Source organism: Cystoisospora suis, assembly GCF_002600585.1.
Source record: "Cystoisospora suis strain Wien I chromosome Unknown contig_2481, whole genome shotgun sequence".
Classification (NCBI taxonomy): domain Eukaryota; phylum Apicomplexa; class Conoidasida; order Eucoccidiorida; family Sarcocystidae; genus Cystoisospora; species Cystoisospora suis.
The window spans coordinates 37,862-63,256 of NW_027155280.1; the positions used below are offsets into that span (position 1 = coordinate 37,862).

A 25,395-nucleotide genomic window follows, 5' to 3' on the forward strand; every position below is an offset into this window, starting at 1 on the left:
GAGTACTGGAGAAAACTTGTTGGTCATAGGAGCATCGATCGTGCATCACAACCCCATAAAACCCGAGCACTGATGGCGCTGCTTGTGCAGTCCCGGGCAGTGCGAACAAGGATACTAGCAGGGAGTCTGTTAAAAGGGCTTCGCGTGCAGACGGACTGTTGGTCCAGCAAGGAAGTTTCTCAGTCGCTCTGTCTGCCCTCTCCGGCAGCGTACACTTCAGAGCAGCGTCCCGGTGCATTTTCCACTACCCTCAAAGAAGAGAATTTCCTAGCCAGTTATACCCGGATGCGCCGGAGCACCACGGCGGGCCTCGGCCGCCGCTCTGTAGCGCACACAGACCAATATAGCACGACCCTTGTCCCCCGCTTTCAAGGAGCTTTCTACCACGCCGCGGCGGACGGCGGATTACGCCATACATGCCAAATGTCTTCGCGTGCAGACCGGCCGTTGGTTGAGCGAAAAAGGTTCTGTCGCTCCGTCCGCCCGCTCCGGCAGCTTACACTTCAGAGCAACGTTCTGGTACGGAGAGTGTAAAATGACTCTCTGCAGCTGAGCCGTGCAAAGGTTAGCAGAACGACTAACTGTATTCCGTCAGGAAGCGCATAGGCTCAGTGCATGAGACAGGAGCGAGGGAGGAAACTGTTGCCCCGGAAAAACCCTCCGGTATCCGACCCGAGAGAAACCTATGCTAGCGCGTCACCACCTGTACCCGGTCCCTGGTGCAAGACTTTACGCCCCTCAAAGTTGTTGAGCATTGCGATGACTGCTCTTCCCTTGTCGGTCCAGCGGAAGCAGCCAACCCCCTACAGTGTTCTACTGCAGATCTGTTAGTTGCTAGGGCGCATGCAAGACATTCCCTCTTATTTAACTAGGCTCAGCCGCTGAAAAACCGGTCGCTTGCTCTGGACATGCGTTCGCAGCGCAGCGCTGCGCGCGGCATCGTCCTCGCGCGTGTCAGCTCGCGTGTGATCGGTCAACCGGCTGTCGGGTGTTGGTTCTGAGCGTGTCCCCGGGACACCTTGTTGGCGGGAAAGGGAGGCAAACTGCGACTATACGACGAGCCAGTTTCTCGGGTTCAGGCCCGCTTACCGTTTCGGAGACACGTAAAAAGCGCTTGGCGTCTGAGAGTGTCCGTACCCGACAACATTTGGACACGCCTTCGGGCTCAACTGAGCATACCCACTGCGGGGCGGCGGGGTTTGAGGAGCGCGGCATCGGGCGGGGCGGGATCAAGCCCCAACGCTCTGAGCTGCGGCTCCACACACGCCAAGACACCGCCAGTGCCAACCGCACCTACCCCACGTGGAGCTGGCCCTGCTGGTGGCGACCGAGGCTGCCGTCTCGGACTGTAGACACCCACGGCGTTTTCCCAGGTTTCGCTCTCCCATATGATCGACTTCTACGTTTCGATACAAAGTCCATGCGTTATCTTGTCTGGCGTCCTATGTTTTTGTGTCTTCTTAGTGTCAGACGCGCTCTGTCCCCGTAAAAGTGTGCAAGCGCTGGCCCCGCGCCGACACAGACCCGTTGAGACACCTGTTGTCGGCTGCATTGCATAGTCCGGTTTGCATTCTTGCCGGGACGGTGGGGGAGAAAGTCCGCTGCTTCTCGGCGTGTTTTTATGCAAGACATGTAGCAGGAATTCCGCCTTCTCTTCAGTTGAATGGAAGCGCTTGCAAAATCTGCTGATGCGTGAGCTATAAGTGAGGGCGTTGTCTCAAGCAGCAGCACGTCCGGACGGCAGTATTAGCGCGCTCGCCCGTTCTATTGGAAATGTTAGTGTGTCTTGAAGGGCACTTCTGCTTGGTTTTAACTGAAAAAGAAGGGGAAAATCACTCAGCATTTAAAGAAGGGCCGGCAATCCCGCTCTGTTCCCGTCTTCAACGTAGTGTCTCCCTGGTAGACAGGTGTCCATGAATGCAGGCGGGTTAAGCGGTCGGATGCGCAGCCGTGCGGTCTTCTTTCGCGCTGCTTTCGTAACTGGATAGAGTGACGGTGACCCTCCCTTCTGCTTCTCAGGTTTTCTAGGGGCAGGTCGTAAAACGTGCTCCGTCCCGGGTCCCCATCCGGATGGGGCATGGCTCAAATGCAGGGGCACAGTGAGACAGTAATGTGAGTGTAGATTTCAAGTATCAGACTCATCGGTCAAATCGATTTTCGTACGTTTTGACGGATGCCTTTGTCAGGTTCTGAGGGATCGCCTGCTGTGTCTTTCCGAACGAGTCCGTTCGCAGTCCGTCGTCTCCTCGTCCTCTGTTCTGACATGCAGTCACAAAGATACATTTCTCCAGTCAATAACTCACAAGCAGAACGACATTGCGACTTAACTGTTGCCACTCTATAATTTGGTGACAGCTTCCGCCACCAGGTCCAAAGAGACCACAACGGTCTACAGAGTAAGTGCTACATCGAGAAGTAGGGGCGGGAATAATTCTCGTGGAGTTTCAACCGACAAGCACCTTATGAGGGACAGCGCTTCGTCCAAACTTCCCTTCCTTTTTATGGTCTTCGTACAGTTGACTGGTTCAAGTCGCGACTAGCAATCTCCATAGTATTTCTCGGAGCGGTGGTTTGCCTCTTCCAATTTTCAGTAATGAGCCGCCAGATCACAGCTTCCTCTTTCGCGCTGGAGCAGGAGGATAAGATGGAGCCGCTTTCTCCATCAGCCGCTTTCATGTTGCTGGGGCATCTTCTTCAGGGTTTAAGCGAGGACCAGAAAGAAGTTGCAGTAACCGTTCTGAGGCAATGTCTCATCGCGTTCGGCCTCGCTCCGCCTGAGAATCATCCGTTTCTTGCCAGCGAGGACTCGAGGAGTGTTGCAACGGCACAAAAAGTGACTGCCAATTCCCCTGTTGTAGGTTTATCTGGATCAGATTCTTGCGCCGAGGAGATTGGGTCAGGGCTTTCCTGTCTTTCATCAAGCGGTGTCGGAGAATGTGTAGATAGACTAAATAGACTTCCTCAGAATGCAAATCTCTATGGCGATCTACTCCTTTCTACAGCAGCAGCGCTACGGCACCACATTTCTTCAGCGTCACGAGGCGCAGCCGAACTGACTTCACAAGCTCCGTGTTGTTCGTCCTGCTCTTCGCCTTCGTGTCGTGGCGATGGGAACTCTTCATCGTCTTCGGCCACTCCAGCTCTTCCCTTTTGTGGATGCACTTGCCCAACTGCAGTTGCAAGGGCATCGGAAGAGGCTGTTGCAGGCGCAGCCTCGACTACAGCAGCAAGCTCTTCATCCACACAAGCAGTGCAGCACGCATTCGCAACGGCAACAGCTGCTGTTGCAGCTGCAGGGGTTTCCGAAGACTTCGATGGTGCGATGGCGACAATGGCATCTAATTTGGTGTATGCGGCGTTCCGGACTCAGTTGCAAGGTGCCGATCAGGTGCCTGTACAGCCAACTGCAGATGATGAGATAACGTGTTTTGGTCCCAAGAAACTGCTTGCGAGCGTTATCTCCAGTCTCTACTGCGAAAGACGTCGCGTTCCAGGAGAACAGCTGAAGGAGATGGTGCAACGCCGATCGCACGATACAGCTGGAGAGGAAGATCGAGTCAAGAAGAAAGATGGTAGACAGAGGACTTTCAAAGATGTGCTGTGCGCCACGAATTACGCTGAGCGGACGCATTCTGAGGACAACGTGGGGGAACCGAAGAAGCATTGTGAGGAAGTACGACCTTTACCTCTTCCTGCAGCGACCCTTCGAGTCCTGTTGAACCACGCGGAACAGAGTAGAGATGAAGAACTGCTTGTTCTGCTACTTGCTATTGCCCAGCAGCCAGACCTTCCCCGATCAGCGGCCACGAGCCCCAACAGGCGTCCTGCACATGAGAGAGTCTCTAGTGAAGACAAAGAGGACAACGGAGAGACAGTTTCTCAACAACTAGAGAGCTCTCGCCGTCTTCGAGCTGCCTCTACTGTTTCGGATAGCTCCGCCATTGTCATCCGCGGTTCTGCGAAGGCGAACTGGAGAAGTTTTTGCTTGGGACGCTCCTCCGCACCTCAGAACAAGCAAAAACGCATGTCAGACGCGTCGTTATCGTCAAACAGCCTTTCAGATGCGGCTGATCCGGTGAAGTCCAGTAACACCTTTGAGAATACTGAATCCGTGAAGGAACTTGCAGTACCTGACGCAGGTGGCAATAATAGTCGTAGCCGCGGTGCAGGTTCAACGAAGCTTTTCGCCCCCCCAGGCCTGGTTACTTGTGAGGAGGATGATCTTAACAATAGTATGGCAGCTACAAGGACAAGTACAATGAATGATGGAAATGCCGGCGTACCAGTCTGTACAGCGGGGACATGTTCTTCTGGTGGAGCTGCAGGAAGTAGTGATTGGTTGGATAGTAGCGGGTCAGTTTTCCCTCTTGTGTCTGCAATGGCCCCAGCGTTGGAAGGGTCGAAGGATTCGTGTGATGCTCCTCCGTCCACGGGTGGCCGCAGCTCCGCCAAAAGTGCAGCTGGAATGTCTTTCTTGAAGGACTCCTTAACAGCAGTCGCGACTGTCGTTCCTGGAGGACGATTAGATACAAACTCCGTCCCAGCTCGCTTGACCAGTAGCACATGTACGACTACAGGCTTGTCCGCGGCAACCATCGAGCAGGTGCTTGTGTCCTTAGGAAGTGAGGGAGGATCGACAACGTCATGCTGCTCTCCTGTGCCATCGTCAGCCTCGGCATCAGATTTCGGATGTGTTTGTGCACGTTCAAATTGTCCAATGTGCTGCCCTTCGGCTTTCCTTGATGTTCGGACGGGCAGTAAGAACAGCGAGGCAAGCGCTCACTCCACAGCAGCAGGCGTTTCTTTAGCTCAAGTCCTTCCCGTCCCGGCGGAGGTACTCGCGGGAGATACCTGCGAGCCCTGTCGCGCCGGACAAGCTGCTATTGCGGGCTCGGATGATTCGGCTCAGCCCACGTGTGGACGACGGGTAAAAGAGGGCACTACGGTGGTCAAAAACAAACCACAGGTGTCACAGATAGAGCTCAATAAAGAGGCAGTTGAACCTTTAGAGGTAAGGGAAGTCAGCTGAATGTCACATCGCTGTTGAGGTGTGCTCTCCAACAGACAGTAAACTGACATAGAACCTCTGCGAGTGGGCTTACAGTACTGTCACCTCTGATGCCCCTTGAATATGGGGAGATGTGTTACTGGCTACTTGCAGTTGCACACTGTGCTGTGGCGGGTAGGACGTACGATTCACCCATTATCATCATTCATCCTAGTAGCTAGCAAGCCGTCGGAGCCCCGAGAGCGATAGAACTGCACTCTTCTGTTTGCATCTGTATCGATGTGCTTGCAGCAAGACGAGCTCATGGCGGCCGCGGCTGTACTGAAGACTTTCATAAATCTTCGGCGCAGCACCCAGGCTTCCACGCCTCTTGCTCTCCTTGCGGCGGATGCAGAGAACGGCGGTGATTTGGTGGAACGCTTCGTGAAGTTAGTAGAAGCTTGCGAGGCGAAACAAGCAGGGGGAAAGGATAAGCACCCTTCTCAAGTTGCCAGTGATCTCATGACTAGATGTGCTGGTTCTTCTGGCGCAGAGTTGAAATCCCACTCTAGCGATGAAAAGCAGAAAGACATCTTTTCATCGGACATGCTTCTTCCGTCTTCCTCCACCGTCAATGTTACAGAAGAAAATCGAGAAGAGGAGGTGGGGCTAGGAGACCAGCGTTCGAAGAGTGGCGAGGAAGAAGAGAATGATTGCCGTACTAGACAGAGGAGAGAGAGTGAAGTTTTGTCATCGCATGAAACGGAAGCTATAATGCGCGGAGGAAAAGATGTAACGACACAGCAGAGACAGCAGTCAGACCAAGCAGCTCTGCATACTGACAAACATTTTTCTCACCAGGGGCCCGAGCAAAGACAGCTTACTTCGAGTGAAAGGATAGAGATAACAGAAGAAAAGTTAGTTCCACGCCCGGCCATGGAAGACCGTCAGACGAGTAGCGCCAACTTTTCAACAGGGGGAGTAACAAGCGACAAGACACAGAGCGAAGGTAGTCCTCATCTCGACGTTCTTTCAGAAGAAGACAAAGATGGAGAACTCAAGGAAAGCAACAACCTCTGGGGGGATAGAGGGGAAGGTGAAGTGTATCGTTATGGAGTCTTACTGAGACAGCTCGGTCGCACAGGGAAAGTCCGTGCTTGCTGGGCGGTATGGAGTAAACTCAAGAATACAAAAGGTAAGTGTGGATGTCTTCAGTCTGCTGCTGCATTCCTTCGAGCGCGCATTAGGCACACGCATCATCACTTCAGTGGCTGATACTGCTGCTGGCGACGTCTGTGAAAGGCGTTACTATCCTGTTAGTAGCCCTGGACGTTGGCTTGTCCCTTTCCTAGTATACTGCGGCTTCGTAACCTGCAGCTTCTGTCAGTCGGTTGCTGCTACTGCCTTCTTGGCGACATGGTGGTTTTTTTTCTCCTGTTTCTACCCTCTCTTCAAACAGGCATCCAGCCGAACGCGGTGGCGTACGGTTGCATGTACGATGCTCTTGTGAGCAATGGACGTGTGGTCGAGGCGCTGGAGCTCTTCGAAGACATGAAACGCGAGGGAACTATTCAGCCGAACACGATCATGTACTCCACAATTATCAAGGGGTTCGCACAAGGCAAACAGGTAAACAGAGTTACGGACTGTGACGGGATAGACCTTCGTCTTAGCTGTTGTTTGTAGCCCCTACCGATGGTATCTTCAAGTATCTTGTTGATTGATTGGTTCCTTTCGAGCTGAGCTATGTATTGTAGTAGGAGCACCAGGCTGTCCTTTTGTCGGTGAGACCTTGTGAGGAACAGGATGGTGAAGCGTCTCTGAGTGAGTTAGTCTTTCCCATGTTTCTCCACTTGTGTGTGTGTGTGTATTCTCAGCTGGACCGGGCTTTGAGCATGTATGCTGAAATGCAAAGAAACGGGGTAGCCATCAATACAGTGACGTTCAATTCCATCGTCGACGCATGCGCGCGCGTAGGCGCTATGGACAAGGCTGCAATGCTCCTAGAAGACATGCTTTCTCAAGGTAAGCCACCTTGTACTACTACTATTTATTCAAGCATCGGCAGCTCGTGGTGACCGAAGCTGGGGTTCATAAATTTCATTTGGATGAGTGTGTCTCTACATCTCTCTACGTCCATACTCCGCTCGCACGGGAGAGAACAATATCGGCTGAAGCGGCAGTTGGCGAGCCAGGCGGTCGGACACACTTAACTTGCCATGTGCTGTCCGGTTTCTCCTGTAGGCCAGATTCGCAAATGCGAAGTGTCCGGTAGAGAATGTTTTGCACTTCCTGTCTGTGCATGTGTTCTGCCTGACCATGCACTGCAGGAGTGAAGCCTGATCTGATCACCTTTTCAACAATCATCAAGGGTTATTGTGTCCACGGCGAAATGAACAAGGCCCTTCACCTCCTAGGAGCCATGCGGGAGCGGAGTATCAAACCCGACGGCGTCCTCTACAATTCGCTTCTAGATGGCTGCGTCAAGACTGGGGTATGTTCTGAGAAGTCTCGGCATTGCAGCTCCTCGTTCTAGTAGCAGCAAGAATCTGAGGTCATGTCCATGCATGTAGCAGCGGTGGGGAAACGAAGCCGAGTCTGTCTAGTTTTGTTTCTCGGCGAGTTAGTCCGCGCAATTCGTGTGTTTTGCTTGACAAGGTGTTGAGGAAGTTGCTGGTCACAACAGGAACTCCAGAAAGATCCAGAAAACCTCACAAATCTCTCTTTCATGAAGAGGGCGGTCGGTGTGTGCCGTGTCTTTCCTTGTTCAGAGGGTCGCGCTGTGCGAGTATCTGTGGGAAGAGATGCAGCGGGAAGGTATTCCTCCATCGAACTTCACTCTTACAATCTTAATCAAAATGCATGGGCGTATGTACCAGCTTCAGAAGGCCTTCGACCTTGTCAAAGAACTTCCTCGGAAGTACAGCTTCCGCATCAACGCCCATGTATACACTTGCTTGATGGCTGCCTGCATAGTCAACAAAGAGGTGAGTGGTCAGCAATTTTCATCTTCAGCTGAAGTCTCTAGTTGAGTTGCATGGCTGTAGGGACTTCGATCTTACAGCGGTCATTCAAATATTTCCATCTTGCGACAGCAATCAGCTTCGTTGAAAGAAAGGACGAGGAAGTAGTCCCACTACTTACTCGTCCTTTCTTTCAACGAATTCCCCTCCGCAGTGAAAACGGGGGGACTTGTGACGCGGAAGCGTGAAAAGAGACCATCTCTCTTATGTTGACCCTGTGTGTGGCATCTTTATTTTCAGTACTCCCTAGCTCTTGAGGTGTATGAGTGCATGGATCGGGACGGCGTACGAGGGGATCCGAAAACCTTGAGCACCATTGTTGGCGGGTGTGTGAAGGGTCGCTTGTTTCGCGAGGCTGCAGACATCTTAGATCGGGTAAGTCCCAGGGACCGATTCCTCTTGCTGTCGACTTCCACTCCAGGGAGGAAAAGATGATCTCTAGATTGGCGACTGGAAAAAAGAGAAGCGCCGATGATGGCTATACGATAGATGTGCAGACCGACAGTTGAAGTCAAGGGACTGTTACATTGAGAAGGGGGAGACGGTGAGGTGCCATTGTGTGCCTGTCAGTCGGGGGGCCGTCCTGTTGGCGTTCTATAGGAGGAGGAGACTGTATAATTGAGCTCATGTCCTGTGTTAGGGGGGCTGAGCTCCTGATATCCTCTAGTGCAGAGGCGATATGCTCATAGAAGAGTCTGGAGTTGTCGCTACACCCCCGGACGCCACAGGCATTCAGTTTCCTTCCTTATCTTCCCCTTCAGGCTCTAGACAAGATGTCGGCGAACTGCTCTCATGGAAGTGACCATTTCGGGCACGGAGGAGACGGTGGTTCTGAGAAGCATCCTGCAACAGTGGACGAGAAGACACTTCGTTTTGTTGTACATCAGCTGAAGGCGCAGGGACTTGGAGAGGTCAGTGATCAACAAGAAAGACCGCACACGTAAACATCCATCCGTGGTATGCATGTTGCGGGTTTCCGCAAGGTTCGCCTTGTCCTGCGCTAATTCCATTTCTTCTTGCAACATTTCCCGCGTTCGCTTCGGCTGGACGGGCAACCACGCACGTAACAGGACATGAATCTTACTTGGTCGGAGAAGGAGACAAGCTCCTCGTAGCCGGTGTCTTCCCCGTATACATAGTAGTCCTCGTGTCTTCTGGTGGGTCTGCGGGTATCACCCTGGCGGTGGCTAGGCGGTGATAGGTGTGCCGTTCCTGAGTACGCGGCTTTATTAGCTACACCCCAAGAAACATACGTGGGGTACGCCATTGAACTGCAGTTTTGAACTGCCATCGTAGTGTTGCCTCCGTAGGAATCACGCCTGTCCCTACATTCCTTTTCCGGCACATAGTAGGAGGCAGTGTGGTCTCCTGTGTAATGAATGCTTTCTCTACGCTGTAGTCATTTTCCTGTCAGTCGCCTGAATCGGGGGGCTATTCGGCCCAGGGTGTTTCAAAAACAAAGGGGGTTCCCGGGTGTCTCTTGATGTATACAGGACCTAGGTCTTCCTTTAGTTCAGAAGGCCATTCGTGTTGGACTACTTCGCGGACGTAGTGCAGCCGCCGCTCTTCATAGCTTTTCTCATCAGCCTGGTCCCTCTTTCCAGCAGACTTCCAAGGTGTATCCACCACCACCACCGCCTTCGTACGGCCAGCACGAGCATATCCCTACTAACCGAAGTGGAAACGCTACCTCCTCCTCGTCCTCAGAGTGGAAGTCGGATGCGCCTAAAGGAATGGGTCGGCATGTGGGAGAATATAGTACTAGTGGTGGTGGAGGCCTAGGGAGTGAGTGCTCTAGTCTCCATTCTCATAACTCCAGATGGGAATCATCCTCACATCATCGACGTTCCCGAGGGGGGGAAGACCGACGGATGGAGACGTGCGAAGACGAAGGAATGCAAAGGCGAAGTTTCTTTCGAGGCCGCGTCGAGGGGAAAGGGACGAACAACGGTCTCGGCGATCGACACTACTCGTCGTCGTTCAATGGGAATGAGAGTAGTATACGTGCAGACTCCGTCCTACCTCCAGGTGGTTGTCCAAGCGGGACGGAGGAGGGAAGATTGACATCAACAAAGTCTTTGAATGCCCCGGAGCTACTCTTGCCGCAGCGCCAAGGTGTAGTAATAGATCGCATGGAAATGTTTCCTGGAACTACGAATGAAAGAATCAATTCTGCGCGGTTGAACTTATCTTCAGAAACCGCGGGCCCATCTCGTGGACCTGAGGGACATCTCTCCTTACCCCCGCCCCCACCCCCGCCTCCGGTCGAGTCGAGACCGGTTTGTCGAAGGGAGGGTAAGAACAGCACCACGGGATTTCCGAACAATCGTGCACGCGGCGGTAGTAGTAGTAGTAGCAACAGCGAAGTCGTAAGCAACAGCGACGTAGGGGCCAAAATCGCTTAGTCGTCGTTGTAATACACTTGGCCGTTCTTCTGCAGTAGTAACAACGGGGGATGGTGCTGGATGTGGTGAACCAGGTCGCGAGTTCCATCAATACGGAATTGGCCCTCCCTCCCAAGGATCAGGTCACCAACAGCAGGAATTGTGGGGACAGTGGACGGAGGCTAGGAGGGAAGGTAGCATTAGCCGTGATAGTAATAATAGTAGTGCACAATTGTTTTATCCTGGAGACCCGACAGGCAGCAAGCAGGACGGATGTTTCAGTAGCACCATCATGCAGCCACATCAGAGCCGTATCCAGTCATCAGGAGAAGAACTGTATTATCGAGTAGTGTCTTGGGAGAGATAAGAAACACAAGTTCTCGTCGGTGCGGGTCAGAACAGGCGTAGATTTGCAACCACATCACCACCACTTTGGAATCTCTTCTGCCCTTGAATGTTCAGGCCTTACTCCACGTCAGGGAGATGATGTGCGGGAAGATGACCCATCACGCTTCCGAAGCGACAGGGTATCGCCACACTCTTCCGAGAGAGAGAATGCTGACGGTTGGCTTGAAGGGTTTTCTTACAGCAGTAATGGAATCGGCGCAGCAGCAACTTTCCGGAATTGCAAGAGTAGTAATGCCAGTCATTTCTTACCTACGTTGCTAAACACGCAGTTGCCCGCTACCCCCCCAAATATTGATAGCTCGCTCGAGACATCTACAAGGGGGGGAAGGGGTAGTGGAGGAGAGCAGGCAGCAACGAGCAATCATCATCGTCTTCCAGGTGTTGGCTTTCCAGACAGAAGAGTTGGCCATAGTGGTGGGGATGAGGGATATAGAACGAACTGGTCGGAGCCGAGGATAGCCCGTCTGCGATCTCTTGAAAAGAGGGGATACGAACCCGTCTTCACAAAAGAGATTCGACCATGTCAGCAGCAGGAGGACGACTACGAAACAGCGTCGATGATGAATCACATGCAGATGACGGCGGCCGCCAATAGCTTTCCTCACTCATCATCCAGTCGCTTTCGAGATTTAAGAGGAGAAACAGAGAGAGACTTTCCCGGCGACGACGTTCCTCGGTTGAACGATGCGCGTTACCCGGACTTCCAGTTTCTCTGCCTGTCTGAAGGAGAGAGAGGGTCTCAAGGTAGAGACAACTTTCAGCCAAAGGAAAGACGAGGGGCAGATGGGTTCAGTGGACCAGTACTGATGGGGGAAAAAGCATATGTAGCCGCGGCATCACACAATGGTGCCTTCTTTCCTAGCGGATATGCCAGTCATCCATCTGAAGACAGCGCAACATCCAGTAGACAAACCAGTCTCCGGGATATTAGAACAGGCTTTTTTGACAACTGCATGCAGGCATCCACCGCCAGTACAACACCAGCAAGGCCACCAGGCATTATGAAAAGCGACTTCCTAATGAAGATGGTCCCCTCGGAGACAGGAGAAGTCATTGTTGGGGGTACTGATGGCACCAACTGCTTTTCTCCTGACTTGCTGCCGCGACACATGAAAGACGGATGCAGATGGGCGGTAGGAGAACGCCTAGGCGAAAGAGAGGGGGGCCAACAGGTGCTGGAAGCAAGTTTTCATCATAAGACAAGAGGTTTCTTTTTACAACCTCCACCTCCGCCGCCTCCGCCAGCGTCAAACCTTCAACGTGATGTGGGAGCTGCCCTACCACTGACAGAACAACTCATAGAGAATCGCAACCGACAAAGGCGTCAACCTCAAGAGTAACAGGTTATGACTGAATTGTCCTCAAGAGTCAAGTCAGAACAGCGGCCGCGACGAAGTTTGCATGGCAGTTCCGACGACTAAAAGGGAAGGTTCAAGAATTTGTACTAGAAAGATGTTCGACTTCGAAAGAAATAGCAGGAAAACACCGTCATCCGTACTGAAAACGGGGGGGTGAGGTGTGAAATAACCTTCACTGATGGAGAACTTCGTCCATTGCAGTCGCATTTGCATGTTGGTTTGGTTGCACCTCTGTCGCACAACGGGCATCCAGAAGCGTTCCCTGGATCATACGCGTGGTATGCACGTTGGAGGGACCGCAGGCAGAGCTGTCTGGGTCGGCGGCTGAGTGTGTGTCTTGCGGTGTCACACTGCCAAGGTATCGAGAGCGCATTATATTTGTCGGGGGGGGTTGGCTAGCACATCTTTTGAAGAACTCGTGGCATTTTCAGGTTCGTTCCTTGTATTTCCTGCACAAAGTAGGGACTTCCTTACCTCCCAGCTTCAGAAAGGATACACGTCTGTACAGCAGAGGGGTGCAGTGGATTACATGGGTAAGACTACACTGCCGTGTTTTAATACCCCCATGCTAACAGTGGTGCTGAAAACATCTCTTTTTTGCTGATGTCGGTCGTCACCTTAGTGAAGTTCGTACATACGGCGCGAAGGTCAGTCCACCTACATGCGAGTGACCCCGAACGTATGATGCACGAGTGAATGGTTGTTCTTCCACTTTCTTTAAAAGTACGAATGGTGGAAGCGTGGTCGGTGATGTTAACAGTCTCTGCACTAATAGTAGTTGTATGTGGGCTTCGATTTTTTGTGAACAAGGTCCCCTTGGTGCAGTTAAAGGAAGTGTTCCGAGGGAGAGAGATGTGGATTGCAGTTATGCTTCTTCGTCTTTCTTGCGCCATAGAGCGGAGGAAGGAGGCTCCCAGGATATATGTGATTTGTCGTAAGGAAGATACAGATCAGGGAAGGGCGGGAAGCGCAGCCGAGCCGATGGGAACGAACGTTGCCGCGCGTTGTAATAACGGCTGGCTTTTCTTGTCCTCGCGAAGGAATCACGTAACTTAGTCTTTCATTCGTCCGTTCTGCGTACGCGTGTTGTTGAGGGTTGAGTCCGATAGTGTCAGAAATAGGCAGACTGGACTAACTATAATGCAAGCAAGGACGTTGGAACTGTGTAGTTTAGTATGAGTATTCGTAGTGAAGCAAGAACACAAATGTGTGTGTGTTCCCTTGCCAATGGTTCTGGCTGGACGGTTCTTCGTTTGTTAGTCCAATGTTTCTCGACGTGCTTCCTTATTTCTTGTTCCTCCTTTTAATGCAGTCTGAAGACACAACAGGCTGTCTGTCAACTGAGCGAGCGCTCAAGTCGAGCCCGCGCCTGCTTTTCCCGTCGTATTCACCATATGCACGTCGTTAGTTGGCGGAATCCGCTGTGTGGATTCAAGTCATAACTAACAGCAGCAGGTTCGGTCTACAAGGACGACGAGGGCGACCGTGCCCTTCACTGGAGGGGGCGGATTGCTGGTGTATCGCTTGTAGAGAGGGGGGGGGCGGAGGGAATTCTTGGTGAGAGCAAGAAGAGGGAACTTACCGATGAAGGTGATGCGTACATACGTTATATGTGTCTATACATTGTATCGTCTGCATATGGTGAGTAGTAATATTCCTAGTCTGACGAGTCAAAATGACATGGTCGTTACGATTGCGTTGTTGCTGTGTTACCACTGTTTTCGCTGCTACGTGGGCCGTGTATGAAAGTCGGGGATCGCAAGACGGACAGATCCGATCCGTTTTTCCTTCGATAGCGGTCCGTGAGCGTTGCCGCCTGTCAGTGCTGCTGCTCGCTGGTATGATGTGTGGCATCATTCAACAGTGTGTTGTCATAGCACGCCTCACGCACGAGGACAAACCTCGTCCAACAGTTAAAACCTCATTGCCTTTACAGACGAGTCTCGTCGTTGCGCACTGGAGGAGTCAGTCGCGGCGTAAAACCCAATTCCATGTGAAGGCGATTCAAGCTCTCAAGACAAGACGTCCCACGAGTTTGAATCGCCTTTGACTAACTTGGCAGAGGAAAACCTTGTCACGGACGCGTAGACTGTCGGTACGCAAACCTGCAACAGTGGAATTTGGTGATACGCAGCTCCGACAGAAAGGCACTGACAAGCGGCACTACGACTCTCATGGCCTGTAGAAAAAGTAGCGGTTCCACTACTGCCGGACTGGACGTAAACCCAGTGTGGCTGGAGTAGACGAGAAGCGCTGACGGCACGCGCCACTTCACCGGTGCCTAGTATACACAGAGCTCCCGCAGTTTGGTTAGGGTAACGTGCTCCCATTGGAAGAAAAGATGCTTTGGTTGCTTGCTGTTTCTATGGGCCGTGACGTTTTCTGTGGCTAGACTGATGGGGTCCGGGACGTTCTTCGCGTGGTGCAGCTCAGGAATTGAGCTAAAGCGCGCTTTATTCCCGGGTGGATAAGGGGCATGAGTTTTCCGGGCGAGGCCTCGCAGCCACTCCGGCAACAGTGGAAAGCAACGTGAGACGCACTCCGGTCGGCTCCTGCTTTCGTCTGCCGTCCTGACGTCGGGGAGGGGGGTCCGGACTGGAGTGCTCTCTCAAACTCTTTCCATTTTTGCAGATTTCATTTCTCCCGCTTCCATATCTATCCTTTCAACCTCTTACTTTTCTTTCTGGGTGATGGAGTATTGATCTAGGCTCAATCGTTAGCCGTAGGCGGTAACTTTCTTGTAACCGAGAGCGTTTCTACTTTTTCGAGAAATACCCCATCCAGGAGCGTTCTCTATTCTGCCTTACTACCACTACTGGTGGACAATTATGGCCTTGAAATGAGTGAAACAGTGGAAACGACATCAACTCCTTCATGTGCCGGTACGGGACCTTCATCCGTGTGCCCTCCCTTTCCCGTTTTGCATGCAGAACAGTTTGAAGAAGACACTAGGAAACTTCATGGTTGAGGTGAATCTTTTGCATGAGACCACCGACAAAAAAAATAAGTTCCTCCTTCACCAAAATTCATTCGGAACAGCAGGGAGAGAAAAGAACAAGATGAGTGAATGAGTCAAGAAATGAATACACAGGAATGAATGAATCAAACGAGATTGTGCTGCCTTTCTGTTGACATCACCATCTGTATATTATTGTATACCACGCGGTGTCGGTGTATGTATATACAACACACATACAGGTGCATGCACCAGCGGATCAAGATTCATTAAAAACGCGCGGGGAAATGCAGGTAGATAGATAAGCAGCTCCTTGCTATTCGACGGGAAAGACAGCGGGATGATGAGGGGTAAGAGAGCTTCTCTTCTTCTTTTTTCATCTCCTCCTGTGGTCTCATCCGCGGTGTAACAAGCTACCTAGCTATCTAGCTCCAATGAAACAAAATTCTCTGCAGTATTTCACTCTCTGTCAATTCAATTCCCGGATCACACATAGAGAACCCCCCCAAAAAAACGGAGAAAAAAAAGGAAGACAGACGTCGTCCGTCTCTTCCAGTACGGACTATTCCTACTACTTCTACCACTACCTTTATAAGAAGGAGAGAGTGCTGCCGCGGGGGGCACCGTCGTGGCAGCATATCGGGTAGGTTCGACTTCTTTTTTCTCTCTCTGAATTACATACAAGAAATTAAGCATCACCACTGTCCGTTCCATGTTGCTAAGGCAAGCAAGCACTTTCTCCCGGCATTCCCGCGTCTGACTGCGTCTGTGAGCCTGTCTGCCATTCTTTTCTCCCTTCATCGCCGAAGTTCCTACTGACGCTGACAAAAGATAGCTTTTTGACGGAGCCATCCTTGTGCCATTAGGAACGTCGGTTTCCATCGTCCAGCAAGAAAGGAGACAGTAAGTCGAGGGTATCATTTTTGTGGGGGAATGCTAGGCGTCTTGCATGCAAGCCCGTAGTCGAGGTGTGCCATCGATTAGATTATAGGATCACGTTCTTTTGTTGCTGTCCCTCCCAAAGCAACCTGAGAAGAGACTGCACTGCATACCGACAACGTTGGAACCTGTAAGAGGAGAAGGAGCGCGAAAGTCCTTTTCTTGAGAAACGAGTCCTCGTTGAGGGAGGGCACCACCACCTTCTTTTCCCTAAGCAGTTTGGATCATCACCCGCCAAGATCCTTCGCTTCTGGTCCCGGCCCAAGTCTCTGTCGCGCACAAGTCACCGGTTCAATCACTAGTTAGTCTGATACCTCGGGCTCAATGATAGGATCGAAACCTCGGGCGCGAACATCCGTATCATTCAGTAGCCGAGTACCCTCTGTAATGAAATGTACCCCGTCGCCCTGTCGATTGTCTGACAAACATCACGCAAGGAAAAAAGAGGCACAAAATGAAGTGGTTGAGGTCTTTGTTGATCACAGGTTTCATCGCAAAGAAAAGAACAAAGCACCCCCTGGAGGGAGCGCTTCACTCCTGGGTAACCCCTCTGAGGAAGCAAGGAAGAAAGCAGGTCCCACACATTCCAGTGTGCCCCTGTTGTAGCCGTATTCTTTGTTATATCTTTACACACTGTACGTGGCGCCTAAGAACTGCTTTAGTGTCTGCTGTCTCTTCAGCACACGGAGAAGACAGGAGCGCACATGCGTGACAGAATAAACGCAAGAGACTGCAAAAGCGAGTGACGTTTTGTGCTAGTCACCACCGCTTCCCAAACCGACTTCTGAAAGCCTCTCAACCCTGCCTTCAGCTACAGATATAACAAAAGCTTGCAAAGACAGGATGAGTCAACGAGTTGATTGATCGAGAGGGATAGTCGGGAAATCCAAAACTGATATGCCTATTTTCACCCACTTCGGCTACAATGAGCTGAGCCTGTACTGAGATGGAATGTCAAGCGGGTTGACTTCATTACCAATAGGAAGAAACCATAGGAGGGGATTAGGCCCGAAGGCGTCGATGAAGTTCCGCCAGCTTCCCTTATTCCACAAGTTCTGCATACATGAACAAAGAAGATACAATGCGCTATACATACAGAATAAGGATACATAGGAAGAACATTCACTCTTTCTTTCATCCGTATACGATGCTAAGTGCTCCATCGTTTCCCCTACTACGAAATTACACGAACGGCACCACGGGCTGAGTCTCCTGTTGGAGTGTGCGTGGACACGTCGTCTTTGTGGCGAATTCCCCTGGCCACGCATCATGATGAGACACAGCAGACTGGTACACACTCAAAGACGGCGAGGCGACATTACTCAGCTTCTGCTCCTCTCAACGAACCTACCGTGTCTGGCTGCTTACGTGAGACGTACGTATTGCCTTGAGAAGCAAACACACGCATATCTTCTTCTACCGCGTTGACGAGAAAAGCCGCGCGGGTTTGCACAGAATCAAGTGTGGATGGTTCACGCTTGATGTGCCACGCCGTGACGCCATACACTCTTCCATAGGCGGGACAGCACACCGGAAGGTAAGAAAGGAAAGCTAGAAGCCGAGGACAGAGACTCTCTACATATGACCTGCTAGCTTGTCATCGTCTCCCCCCGTGCAAACGCACTATGAACCAGGGGGGTGATTGCAGTTGCTTTGGATACGTAAAGTGTCTTCACAAAACGGAAACAGTGAAACTATCCACATCGTCTGAATCTCTTTCGTTGTACGAAGGACACTTGAAGATCACGCAGGGCAAAGAAAAAGAAGTGATTGAAGCAGAGAAGACGTCAATTTTGCAACGGCAACGATAGCCGGCAAATAACTTTGAAGGTGCCTACCTCCTGCGCAGGGGCTCGTGGGCGCTTGAACTGCTTCTCACAGAATTCAATTGTTGTCATTCCGTTTCGCACGAGGCTGCGCATAGATTGGCCAGCACACGGAATAGGAAAAAACGGTTAGCAGCCGTTTACAAGATAACGCGCGGGCAGCTCCATGACCCTCCGAGGCAGCCTCTACATAATAATAAACTCGTATCACCTTCCTAAATGGAATATATAGACATACGCACTCATTGATCACGTGTCGAGGGTACACCCAAGAGATCATTCGACAGGAAGTTGTTTCGTGAACAGTGAAGGACCTCCGCGACTGTTCCTTGTATGGACTCCGACGGATCTGTGCCAGTATGTCTCCTGCTGGAGAGAGCCTGCGTGCTCGCTGTCGAAGCATTTGGGGTCTATTTCATGTGCAAACATCTAGCCAGGCTGAAGACGTAACACCACGAATCACGTGCGCCTAACGTTTCAACCCGCACTCCTTCTGTTACGGTCCCTCTGTGAACGCTTTTGAAACCTGACCATGACCAGAAACGAGCGAGCACGTGTGAACATGTTCGAGTAGTTCGAGTGACTGTGGCATGAGGTTTTATCTTGCTTGGCCTGTACATCCGAGGACGGTTGTCTTTTTGCGACTTATCACATACAACGTGCACACCTCCAGTTCCGAATAGATGAGACACAGCCAGGATCACAGCTGAAAGAGAGAACGTTCCTAACTGTCAAAGTCCCTGCTCAATTAATGGTCCGGCGCGTGCGTCTAAGCCCGCGAATGATTCTCAACTTCTCCAAGCACAAAGAGAACGATGAAAGGACAGAAACGAGTGAGAACAGCCCGGGACTTACTGAAGATGAAAAAAGAAGAATCCAGTGATGAGCATGCAAAGGAAAATGTCAAGCGTTTCCGCGAAGAGCACCATGAACATTTTTTCGAATTCGGTCTACAGGAAGTTGGCACATGAGAGGATATGTTTTCACAGCAACATATCGCCTTATCATGGGAGCCCAAGGTTCTTTTTCATTTCTTAGTATACCGTTTGAACTGGTACAGGCACCCCAGTGTTTGAAGGCGCACTGGATTGAATCGCTGCTATGTAGCACTGCTAAAAAGAAGCGATGCCTTCCTTAGTAAGTGAAAGACCGGTTGCTAATCAGGTCGCTGGTGGCTTTTTTTGCAGTTACAAGACGGAGTAAGCAAAATTCATGCGACCTACAGACTCGGCACCAGTATCTACTTGAAATCACGAGAGCTTACTACTCGTGTCCATCGCTGTTGTTATCGAGTTGAATACAACAGACACGTGCACTTACCTTCTCGGATGAGACAAGACGCTTGACAGATTCGAACATGCACACCGCAATGAGGAGGGATGTAAGGGACCCGTAGATGAGAGACAGCATAAAGTACTTGTGGTTGTTCCATCCAACACAGTTATAGATCCAGGGACAGTGATGATCCATCTTTAACACGCACTGCCTACAAACGCGGCAGTGATGCGCTCGATCTGGCTTCAACCTTCGACACCACTTGCAATGCCGACGCGCTCCAGTCTTTTTCACCTCCTACGATACAGAGACAAACATTAAGGAGACTGGATAACAAACTTGTGTACAGGACCGAGAAAGTTCTCAACATGCTAGCTACCTCGTGGAGAAGGCTGCTGGTAAAACGTTGCTCTATACTTCCCACACAAAGAAGAGGAAGCAGACTGCCCGAATACGGAATGAAGGGGGTGGCCGAGTTCGCACACAGCCAAGAATAGTCACTACGTTCGCATTACCTGCTACCGGACCTACAGCAACCCACGCTGCGAAGGGAGGCCTATACAAGGAGGCAGCAGCTCTGAACTGTTCTGATATCAAATCTCTGGTGTGTTTGCTTATTTGACGTACTGCCCTCAAGAGGTGACACCCGTCTCAAACCGAAGTCACGACAGGAAACCTCATCGCCGACGTCCAGGGACTCTACAGCTTCACACATGCAGGTGTCCTATGATCGACCACCTCGATAGTCCGAGTATCGCGCTTCCGTTTGTAGCTGCCCACGACTTCATACAGAATCTACGCTTTCCCATACGAAAAGAACAAGTTGGAAGTGACTTACCACAGCCGATGGCAGACGCTCGACGTCACCCGTTTCTTGGGACAAGTACGACCATTCATCGTCGTCAGGGATGCTGCCTGGTCGTGTGATCACCGCAAGCCAATACGAGATAAGGAAGAGTGTAGTAAGGATGCCTACTCCGACCAGTTCGAAGAGCCCCCTACAACAAGCGAGCGCATCAGAAAAAGTCCTGAGATGTGAATGTTCAGCAGAAAACTGGACTAAGGAGAGATGTGACGGCTAGCAAGAACCCCAGTAAAAGAGATAGAGATCCAGGACCGACCACAAGATTCACGTGGGCGAATGCGGGGAGTCTATGCCCGTGATTTAAGAAGCCAGTAGACAAAACATACAATGGCAGCAGTACTATCACAACCATTTGTAGTACACCTGCAGTCCCTCGGGTTAGAACTCACCGATTGTAAGCCGAGATGGCTTTAAGGTGATCGGGGACGTTAAGCTGCAGTAGCGGAAGAGCGTGGTACTGAACAAGGCAGACAACCCAAAACGCTAGTTCGATGTTGCCGTCGGTTTGGAACTTCTTGGAGTCCTGCGCTCTGGCCCACAGGCGAGCTTTTCCGGTGATCACGTAACATTTGGGACCAGCAGCGCTGTGAAACTGGCGCAGACAGCAGGAATACGGCCTTCACAGGCGTCGCGGTGCCTGTAAATGCTGCCCGTGCACATCTGTAGATTCGTATAATCTTTCACTCCATACTGGCAGTCACCCTTCCCCCCCCCCGACGGCTCACCATCAAGGCTGGCTTGACAGCATGTGACATGCCCAAGCAGAACGGCATAGTGCGGACACAGTTCCAAACCATTCGGCGGCGGGCTCATCGCCGTCAGTCAAGCAAGATCGAAAGCAAAGCATCGAGACACGACTTATTCCAGGCTTTTTTCGAATCTGGCGCTAATAGTAGGACCCGCTCGAAGGCTCCTCACCATAACAAACACGGCGAGAATGTAAGCGACCAGGACCATAAGAAATACGACGGGCAGAGCCCGTAACCACTGGCATCGTCTAGAGGGCAGTGGAACTGCAGGCGGTGGTGGAGGCATAGGTTGCCTAAGGGAAGGTTCTTTTTTCAATGCAGCAAAGCCTTCTCGGGAGCTCTGAGGTGTCCGTCGCATCGCCGTGGCTATCCGAGAGGGCGGGCGCCCGGCCTTCGGTTCTCCTGGTCCTGTAGTCGTGTCTGGAGGAGTGTCAGGCGCGGTTGCAGAGCTCCACGCAACCGGGAAACTATCCCCGACCGGGGTCCCTACAAAGGCTTGCGAGAAAGGATTGTACGTGAAGTCGACAGGCGACTCATCGCATATATCAGGAAGCCACTCCTGCGAACCAAGATCCGAAGTGGAGTTTGAGGTGGATTCAGAGCGAAGGAAGTCTGGAATACCCGATACATCCTGAAAGTGCTTGAAGGAGTTCTCCGAGACAGCATCCGTACTTGCTTCTGACGTACCCTGCTGCCTTTCAGATGCTCTTGTCTCTGCTGTAAGGCAATCTAAAGAACTGTCCGGACTAGACACGCCGAGTGGTGAAGGAGGGAGAGACGAGTGGCGCGAGGGGCAGTCAGTGCATTTGACGCTGGACAGTGGATAGAAAGTGCTTTCAGGACAAACAGGGAAGGAGTCCGCAGAAGAAACAGAACAGAAAGACAACCGACGGGAATCATCAGCATCAGTTGGCGCCGGTGAGTGGTATCTCGAGGGCGGAAAAGACCGGGAGGACACAGAAGTAGCACTTCCGCGGGACTGGCCTGAGGGCCCGGGGGCCTTGTGCCGGATAGTTTCTGAACTCCCGCTCATTATCGACAGCAGCATCAAGAAAGATGAAGCCACCGAGAGGGGTGACACCTAGACCGGGTAGCAACTACGTACAAGACAGATTGCCACTTCATGGAGCCACACATGACAGTAAAGAATGGATAAGGGCTTCCACCAGATAACGTCAACAGCCCATGTGGAAGATCGGACGCAGGATATTTTGTTGTTGGGAGCCTGGATCCTACGATCCCCTGCCGTTTTAAAGGAACCAGATGCCAAACAAATGAACGCCCAAGTGCTGTTGGGCGATGGCGTTGACCCTGGACCCGTGGTCGGGGAACGATGCTCGAGCTCGAAAGCCTCGACCTGCCATTATTTATTGAAAACCGAGAAATGTCAGAGAAGTTGATTGCCCCCCCTGGCAGTCGACGTTTCTCTCAATATCACAAACGGCGCACGACTGGCCACGCGGCATCGGCGCGTTGTGGCTGGCTGCGTGGAAGACCGGACTGCGTTTGAGAATGCGGAGGAAACAGCACGTGATAAAGTGCCGCAGACAGCTGGGGTTTCTTCCGGAAAAGCTTCTGGGTCAAAACAACTGATATGCGGCGAGCTGAGCCCTTACACGCAAGACCCACTAAGCCCTCGCACCCGGTCACCACGCTTTGGTTCGCGGTCTATTCGAAAAGCGAAAGTGAGTTTTCACAAAACCTCCCCACAAATTCTCTCCATCGCAAACAAGGCAAAGAAGAGATGTGAACGAGTTGCGTGAAAAAAAAGTGACCAGCACGGGTTCGCCGCCTTCTTGTCCTTGAGTACTTGGCTGGTTGTCTTGACAGCGAGCCGCGTTCCGGCTGACAGTAGCCGGCGACGCACCCCGGTCTGTTTCGTACAGGGAAGATCGCGTCTCCTAAGAGAAGTAATGGACAACCCAATCGAGAACGAAGAAAACTTGCAAGGCAGCTTTTGCCTCACACGGATAAAATGCGTCGTCAGCCGCCAGCTCTCGATCTGCGGCTAATCGAGCATGAAGGTTACCCTCTTGTCTGGCTGGCTACTCAGACGGTGCCGTGAGCGTCATGAGGACGATGAGGGGGGCACTCACGAGTAAGCGGAACAGCCATGCCACGGCGACGTGGCTGAAAGCGAGCGAGCAGCCCGGTCACGCCATCGGCGGTTGCAATGAATGAGAGGAACAACCTCGCCTTCATGGTGTGGCGTTTTCTATTTTTTACAAGGTCGTTGCTCGGCGCGCGTCCCATGACTGTTTGCTGCCGGGCGTGTCGAATCCGTGAGCCTGTTCGCCGCCCGGCGTTTCATCACGAAGCCCATAGTGTGGCGCGTCACTTTTGCCATTGAGATTTGAGCTGTGAGCGTCAGCAATTCTCCATTTTCAACGTCAACAATGACACTGCCCAAATGAAACACACCACCGGAACCGCTACCTTGCTTGGCGGGTTCGGCCGCTGAGTGCGGGCTAAACTGAACGGCGTCTCCGCCAACTCGGCCCTATCCTGTGTAGAGCTGGTACCCGGCGGATGACTGTGAAGTGTTCCTGGCTCGTTGTAGTCCTTTGATCTCCTCCGGAAGGCATGGGGCCTCACCTTCGCCGCCTCGGGAAGGAAGGCTGCACTAAGGGACCGCAGCACCAAGTACGGCAGTCTGTCGAGTAGCCGAGAGTCGCCGGGGTCCGGCGCGCAGCAGCCACACTGTCTCCGTGTATTTTCGAAGTGACAGGCACCGCAGCTGAAAGCAGTCGCCCGCAGCAGCAGGGTTTGCCGGGACAGGGGCAGGTCTCTCCCGATCGTGCTTTCGCCTCAACTGCCAGCTCTCCGCACCTAGACACCCCCCGAACCGCGGGACCAATCAAGGGGCAGGTTGAGCAGTTATCACGCCATCGGCGCAGGAAATGCAGCACCAGCCTCCAGAAGCTGGGGGTTGGTCGCTCGTTTTTCAAGGAGAGAAACATCGCGCATGAAGAATTCAAACTAGGGAAGACTGGAAGCGTACGTCATCTGCATCTATGGCACTCCTGAATGGCCCCGAGCGGGCGTACCACTTAGGACCCTCGAGAGCTCATCGAGGTGGGCACAGGACGCTGTCAGGGTGTGGTCGTCCTTTGAACCCGCGGTCCGCCGTTGAAACGGAATTGCCGGAATGCTACACGCATACCTGTCACGCTGCTAGCAAAGACAGCTACCAACGACACCACCTCGCATGGAGAGAGCAAACCACCTCATGAAGACAATCTTATTTCACATAAGTGCACTACGGTGCTTACCTGACATCGACCAAGAACAGTGATGGTGCCGGTGTTCTGTAGTCGTGAGTCTTTTCTGAAAGGGCATGAAATAGTACTCGTAATTGTGTACCTGAGACACTTCGTTGTTGCCCACTGGTCATATAGCCACTTTGGCGGCTCCCCGGCTTCTGACTCGTAAAGAGGAGATGCCCGGTTCCCGGCTGGTACACGGCCTAGCATTGCAGTAGGGCATCCGCAAGCTGCGGTAACACAAGACACTAGGCAACATTTTTGAGTTCCCAGTTATGAAAAGAGAGACCGAGACGGGCGTCCTACAACGATAGCTTTGTTTATCTTACCAGCCCGTCAGCGGCAAGGGGCCAGTCGCCGTCTCGTCTTGTGCACGGCATTGACCCGGTTGTCCTCGGGGTATGCGAGTGCAGAGCGAGACCAATGTGGGGACGTCTACTGGTAGGAACAGGCTCAAAGTATCTACGGACAACAACAAGATTCCTAGGGCTGAGCGAATGGTACAACCACAAAGAACTTGTATAACCGATCCAGACAAGCAGAAAAGAAAGAAAGCTGAGCGCTGGCCCCGCGGACGGGGCCTGGCAGTCAAGGACTCATCTGCGCTGGCCACCAGCGACAGGGTGCCTCAAGGGGGTGTCGCCTCAGATCCCTACGAGTCATTCTGGGATGAGCAGGTGCAGGGGTGCAGCGAGCAGGATGAGTCGGCGCCTCCGAAACAGCGCTCCTTGGCAGCCTTCCTCACCCAGGCCAGAGAAGGGACCGCGAAGGCTCGGAGGGGCAAGCCCTCAGTCGACCGGGGGTCCACGGTGCCCCTCCGGAGTGCGCCAAAGTTTGAGTAGATGGAAGAGCTAGCCGCACCGTCGCGGGCCAACAATCATACCTGTAAGCGTAGCAGAAGGGGCCGCATAGGAGGGCCTCGGGCCTCTCGTGGCCCCCGCCTGCTGGGAAGCCAGACAAGTTTCACGTTTTGCGGATACATCTCTATTCACTGACAATACCTCGCCCTCGGTACTAGGGTGAAAACGCCAGAAGTATTGGATGTCGGGTGGTGAGTCTACTGACATGGAGACCGTTGCAGTAGGAGGCGTGCAGTGCGTACCTTATCTCGATGCTCGCTAGGGAAAGCCGGGCCGGAGGCCGTAGTCCACCAACGAGACCAGTGCACTGAGCAGACCAAAAGCGTTGCAAAGTTCTTTCTCAGCGGCGGTGCATTTAGTTTCCGTGATCTGTTTGCCAAGCTTTCTTTCTAGTTTGGCTGCTCCATTTTCTATTTGACAGCAAATATCGGAGGAGACACCAAGGTTAACTCCGTACATGCATGCATGCATGCGTCTTGCTTGTGGCCCGTGACCGGGGTCT

General features: G+C 52.3%; 2 protein-coding genes across 2 annotated transcripts; one reads left to right on the top strand and one right to left on the bottom strand.

Annotated features, from left to right (window-relative positions):
- Positions 1 to 1,145: 1,145 nt before the first annotated feature.
- On the top strand, positions 1,146 to 14,225 carry CSUI_005155 (pentatricopeptide repeat domain-containing protein). Its single transcript, XM_068065334.1, has 10 exons — positions 1,146 to 5,011; positions 5,300 to 6,182; positions 6,447 to 6,616; positions 6,865 to 7,012; positions 7,318 to 7,481; positions 7,759 to 7,974; positions 8,251 to 8,385; positions 8,772 to 8,921; positions 9,504 to 10,305; positions 10,857 to 14,225. The coding sequence occupies exons 1-10, from the start codon at positions 2,594 to 2,596 to the stop codon at positions 12,140 to 12,142; spliced, it is 6,372 nt and encodes a 2,123-aa protein (XP_067922692.1). The 5' UTR covers positions 1,146 to 2,593; the 3' UTR covers positions 12,143 to 14,225.
- Positions 14,226 to 15,081: 856 nt separating this feature from the next.
- Positions 15,082 to 25,258, bottom strand: CSUI_005156 (cell cycle regulator with zn-finger domain-containing protein). Its single transcript, XM_068065335.1, has 11 exons — positions 25,136 to 25,258; positions 24,134 to 24,263; positions 23,293 to 23,507; positions 20,940 to 22,671; positions 20,411 to 20,478; positions 19,995 to 20,154; positions 19,202 to 19,453; positions 18,737 to 18,831; positions 17,894 to 17,969; positions 17,032 to 17,110; positions 15,082 to 16,473 (listed from the first exon to the last, which is right to left on the bottom strand). The coding sequence occupies exons 4-11, from the start codon at positions 21,816 to 21,818 to the stop codon at positions 16,358 to 16,360; spliced, it is 1,725 nt and encodes a 574-aa protein (XP_067922693.1). The 5' UTR covers positions 21,819 to 22,671; positions 23,293 to 23,507; positions 24,134 to 24,263; positions 25,136 to 25,258; the 3' UTR covers positions 15,082 to 16,357.
- Between the last annotated feature and the right edge of the window lie 137 nt (positions 25,259 to 25,395).